This window comes from Hippoglossus hippoglossus, chromosome 18, assembly GCF_009819705.1.
Source record: "Hippoglossus hippoglossus isolate fHipHip1 chromosome 18, fHipHip1.pri, whole genome shotgun sequence".
NCBI lineage: Eukaryota > Metazoa > Chordata > Actinopteri > Pleuronectiformes > Pleuronectidae > Hippoglossus > Hippoglossus hippoglossus.
The window spans coordinates 15,961,433-15,967,076 of record NC_047168.1 but is presented as its reverse complement, the minus strand read 5'-3'; the positions used below and the strand labels follow the sequence as shown (position 1 = coordinate 15,967,076).

At 46.2% G+C, this 5,644-nt stretch overlaps 1 protein-coding gene across 1 annotated transcript in view; it reads right to left on the bottom strand.

Moving 5' to 3' along the window:
* Nucleotides 1-1,676: 1,676 nt before the first annotated feature.
* LOC117779125 (copper chaperone for superoxide dismutase-like) overlaps nucleotides 1,677-5,644 on the bottom strand; it is a 6,179-nt gene continuing 2,211 nt past the window's right edge. Inside the window, exons 3-8 of the mRNA XM_034615028.1 lie at nucleotides 3,961-4,098; nucleotides 3,643-3,817; nucleotides 3,092-3,152; nucleotides 2,693-2,770; nucleotides 2,467-2,570; nucleotides 1,677-2,177 (exon numbers count right to left, since the gene is read on the bottom strand). Of these exons, the coding sequence (XP_034470919.1) occupies nucleotides 2,024-2,177; nucleotides 2,467-2,570; nucleotides 2,693-2,770; nucleotides 3,092-3,152; nucleotides 3,643-3,817; nucleotides 3,961-4,098 (710 nt within the window). The 3' untranslated portion in view covers nucleotides 1,677-2,023. The remainder of the gene's footprint in view (nucleotides 2,178-2,466; nucleotides 2,571-2,692; nucleotides 2,771-3,091; nucleotides 3,153-3,642; nucleotides 3,818-3,960; nucleotides 4,099-5,644) is intronic.

Here is a 5,644-nt window from a genome sequence, read left to right as displayed (position 1 = left end):
TCATACTACTGCAGGGGGGGGGGAGCCTGGTAAACACGAGTCACTGGAACACTGGGAACATGCACTCACAGAAAACATTATAACATTATATCCACATGAAATATGATCTATTATGATAGAATAAAGTCTGATGGATGAGAATAATGAGAATTAAACTCAAACTATATCAGAGGAAGAATTCGAATTTGTGAAAAAATCGTTGAGTGATGAGAAGAAAATCAGAAATGTGGAGAATAAAGATGCTAATAAACAGATCAGAGGATTCTGTCAAAATGTTGAGAAAAGAACTTGAATTTCAAGACTAAAGTCAAAGTTTTGAGATCATATCAATCTTCCACCTCGAAAAGGCTCCAGTGACATTTGTTCTTCAGAATCAACAAGTGATGAAAGAACTCAAAAAGAAATATGACATTTGTTTAACCACAGACGGAGGATGATTTGCTCGATATATAAAAACAGACAGATAATTAAGCAACAACATTTTGAATAGACATTTATCATCCTAAAAAATACTAAACTTTATCCGGTTCCAGTTTTTCAAATGTAAAGATTTATTTGATATCATCACCACCTGGAAATATTGAGACATACAAAGCAAGAAACTCCAAAGGGCATTTACTACATTTTTATTATTCTTTAAATCTGTATCTTGCAGCCCCTACATTCACGTTGCCGTCACTGCCCTCACACAGAAATGGAAATGCAGTAAACGTATCCAGGCACCACCAGAACTAGAGCGATGCTCCATCTGAAAATCAAATCAATGCAGAACTTGCTGGACGCTCACAGAGCCAGCGTGGTGCAGCCGCTGTCCCAACATGGACGTCTCCACCAGGGTTAATCCAACACATTTCAAATCATGGAACACGAGAGAGAAGAAGAATGTGTCTGCTTCCTTCACTTTGAGGCTCTAAAGCCCAGAAGCAACAGTTGGCTCAGACTCCACGATGAAAGAACAGCTGAGCACTTTAACCCCCCCCCCCCCCCCCCCTCAAACCTTTACCCTCTTGCCCTTTCACTCCGGATGGAATTTGACTCTCTCTCCCCTGAGCTCCTCCTAACCTCGCTGTACCCGAGGCCCTCACACCACCTCATGGATTGAAAGTGAACAAGCCCCGACTGAGCTACTTTGACAAAACAAACCCAATAAGTGGAAATAATCCTGAATTCTTACCCCAATGCAAACAGCATGGATTCATTACAACATGGATTTTCATGTTAATTGTACCAAACTGCTGGAAAATGTTAAGTATGACAACCAAAATATTTAGTAAATAATGTTTCCTAATTTATTTTACACCAAATCATAATTAGTTTTTGTCCAAATCAGCTGAGCTACTCCAAAATGTTTCCACATAATCGCAGGAGAGTTCAGCTCAGGACACAATCTTCTGCCTGAGAGAAACTAACTGAGCCTGAGCCGAACCCAACAGGCGTCCAAACCCGACCTGGGCCGTTGTTTCCACAGATTTCAGGCACGTGCAGAGTAAATCATCAAGAAGATCGTTCATCCAACCTGACAGAAGCCAGATATCATTAAAACCTTCTGTCCCGTCAGGCTCAGGGTGAATATCCACTCTCTGCTCCACAGCTGAACAAACCCCCGTGTTGGCAGAGGAAGGGCTTTTATGACTCCTGCTCGTTTTAGGAGGCGGGCGTAATTAAATTAGACACTTTAATAGCAAACTGAGGGCGTTTGTCTCCACCAGGACCAAACAGACACCTCACATCCATCTAGATGGTGATGAGACAGTTGTGTCAAACAGGAAACAGCATTAATGGACATCTAGCTCAGCAGAGGGGACGGTCACAGTCCCGACCTGTTTTCTTTAGCGTTAGTGCATTTGAAACCCTCAGAGGGAGCAGCAGCGTTTGATTTCATCACAGAGAAAAATGATTTATTTTCTTTGATTGTCTTTGAAAGGGTTTGGAATTCTCCTCAGTGCTCGGACGTCTCGGCCTCAGCTCTGCGTCTTCTTTCTCTCGTTCTGTTCAAGCTCGCGTCAGCGTTTGTGCCCGAGGTTCACAGGTGAGCTGCCGGCGTCTCCGCCTTGCTTCGACCTTTCCCGGCTATCGGACGGTCTCGCTCCTCCCACAGGGTGACGCCATCGCAGGCACATATCTGTTTGGGGTTTTGGAAGAGGCCAGCAGATCGAGCGATGATCCCACAGGCCAGTCTTCACACCAGAGGAGAGACGGGACAAATAAAAGTCACCTGCAGCCAACTGGTCCTTTTATAGAGTGATATAGTATCATTGTGACTGCAATGTATTTTAAATATATCAAACTGTATTCTTAACATTGGAAATACTGAACTACAAGTACTTTGACAAAACAATCCCCAATAGGTGAAGATAATCCTAATTCAGCTCAGAGCACTTTGTTTTATTCTGTGATATAAAACCTTGAATCATCAGCAAACACAAACACTGATATGTCTGTGACAGGTCTCATCTGCCTGCTCACCTTTCCCCAGAGTTTCCTGTCTGTGTGGAGAGCGGGTGCCTCCCCCGGCCCAGGTCGTCCTCGCCCGCGTCCACGACCAGCGATCGGCCAATCACGTCCCAAACCTGCAGGAACGACAGCACGGGCATCAACGAACAAGAAGCTGACGGATTGTTTATTAAAGTAGATTCTGATTCATTAAACTCAGACACTGTAGTGACCTGGAGGAACTGAATATGTGTGTTACCTTTAACTGATTGTCTTCCAGTCTAAATGAGGCTCTGCCGCTGGGTCCAGCCACGACATTCCCCAGATCCCCGACATGCTGCATGAAGTCCAACATCACCACAGGAATAAAGACACAGATATAATCAAGAGCATTTTAAAAGAGTTGCAGCAGCTCGTTCACACACTTTATAGAAGATTTAGCACCTGCAGCTCAAAATGGCTCCTGTGGGAATAAATTGGCAAATCTGAGAAGAATACCCCCCCCTCCCCCTCCATTTGGCTGTGTGGCTGTGAGGGATTTATGAAACAGGAATATTTATTTACTCAAGTTCTGCACTAAATGTTGTGTTGATGTTCCGGCTCAGAACTGCATGAGCATTGGTATGTGACATGAGAGATGTGAGCGATGTGAGCGTACCCTCTCAGCGTCTCCTGGACCACCGTGCCGTCTTCCCAAGGGGTTGTAGTGATCTCCACAACTGCAGAGAGGACAAACTGATTTAAAACAGTCAGCAGTGAAACTTTAACTGTGTGTGTTGGGACGCACAGCGGCGACTGAATGGTCTGTACTGAACTGTTTGTGTATCTATCTTTAACTGGATGTATATATATCGTTAAAAGGCAGATTAGAAATATGAGGGGAGACGGGAAACAAAGATGGACGACGCGTCCAGCAAACACCAGAGGGATTAAATGATAGAAACCATGTTTAAGAAAAATGTACATGACGTGTACATGTACATCCCATCTGCTTCTTTATATATATCCTTGTCTGTTTCTTGTTGAAAATATAACCTGCTTGTTCATTGGCTGGACTGTTTAAAAAACACCAATAATATAACTATGTAGTCCCTGATTCCTCTGAAATGCTAATTCAATTCCTGAGCTTCTTAAAAACTTTTTTCCTGAGTAAAAATACCATTTGTCCCCATTATTCCACAGGGAATGTCCTGAATGTACTGGTCCCACCTGCTGCAGTCCTGTGTGAGGTCTCCCAGGCTGTGGACATGGAGGCCGTGGAGTCCGGGCTCCAAACCATCAATGGTCCCATCTATGAGGCAGCGCTCCTCCGATAACTGCAGGAAACGCACCACCCCCTGGATCTGTCCTGCACCAGCCAGCATGGCCACCGCTGCACCCAGATCTGTGGAAGAGACGAAGACTGAAGCAGATCCAGATCCAGATCACATTCACACCTCCGCTCAATTCAGAGTCTCCAGTCAACTGAAGCTGGATGTTGGACTGAAGGTGGAGTTCAGGTCCTGCTTCACTCCTGCGGTTACGAACCTTGCTCTGATCCTCCGATGCCTTTCAGCACCGCCCTGCGCCCGGTGCTTTCAATCAGAGCCTGCACCTCCGCACTGGTGAGAGCCGACTCCACCAGCACCTCCTCCCGGCCCACGTCCACGCTGACAGACCTCACTCCTGCAAACACATGAGACACATGACGGACTGTCAGGATCAACATGCTTCCTACAGACAGACGGTCACAGACACACACATGACGGACTGTATGTCAGGATGAACATGCTTCCTACAGACAGACGGTCACAGACACACACATGACGGACTGTATGTCAGGATGAACATGCTTCCTACAGACAGACGGTCACAGACACACACATGACGGACTGTATGTCAGGATGAACATGCTTCCTACAGACAGACAGTCACAGACACACATTACAGACTGTCTGTCAGGATGAACATGCTTCCTACAGACAGACAGTCACAGACACACACATGACGGACTGTATGTCAGGATGAACATGCTTCCTACAGACAGACAGTCACAGACACACACATGACGGACTGTATGTCAGGATGAACATGCTTCCTACAGACAGACAGTCACAGACACACACATGACGGACTGTATGTCAGGATGAACATGCTTCCTACAGACAGACAGTCACAGACACACACATGACGGACTGTATGTCAGGATGAACATGCTTCCTACAGACAGACAGTCACAGACACACACATGATGGACTGTATGTCAGGATGAACATGCTTCCTACAGACGGTCACAGACACACACATGACGGACTGTATGTCAGGATGAACATGCTTCCTACAGACAGACGGTCACAGACACACACATGACGACTGTCTGTCAGGATGAACATGCTTCCTACAGACAGACGGTCACAGACACACACATGATGGACTGTATGTCAGGATGAACATGCTTCCTACAGACAGACGGTCACAGACACACACATGACGACTGTGTCAGGATGAACATGCTTCCTACAGACGGTCACAGACACACACATGACGGACTGTATGTCAGGATGAACATGCTTCCTACAGACGGTCACAGACACACACATGACGGACTGTATGTCAGGATGAACATGCTTCCTACAGACGGTCACAGACACACACATGACGACTGTGTCAGGATGAACATGCTTCCTACAGACGGTCACAGACACACACATGACGGACTGTATGTCAGGATGAACATGCTTCCTACAGACGGTCACAGACACACACATGACGGACTGTATGTCAGGATGAACATGCTTCCTACAGACAGACGGTCACAGACACACACATGACGACTGTGTCAGGATGAACATGCTTCCTACAGACGGTCACAGACACACACATGACGGACTGTATGTCAGGATGAACATGCTTCCTACAGACGGTCACAGACACACACATGACGGACTGTATGTCAGGATGAACATGCTTCCTACAGACGGTCACAGACACACACATGACGACTGTGTCAGGATGAACATGCTTCCTACAGACGGTCACAGACACACACATGACGGACTGTATGTCAGGATGAACATGCTTCCTACAGACGGTCACAGACACACACATGACGACTGTCTGTCAGGATGAACATGCTTCCTACAGACAGACGGTCACAGACACACACATGATGGACTGTATGTCAGGATGAACATGCTTCCTACAGACAGACAGTCACAGACACACACATGAC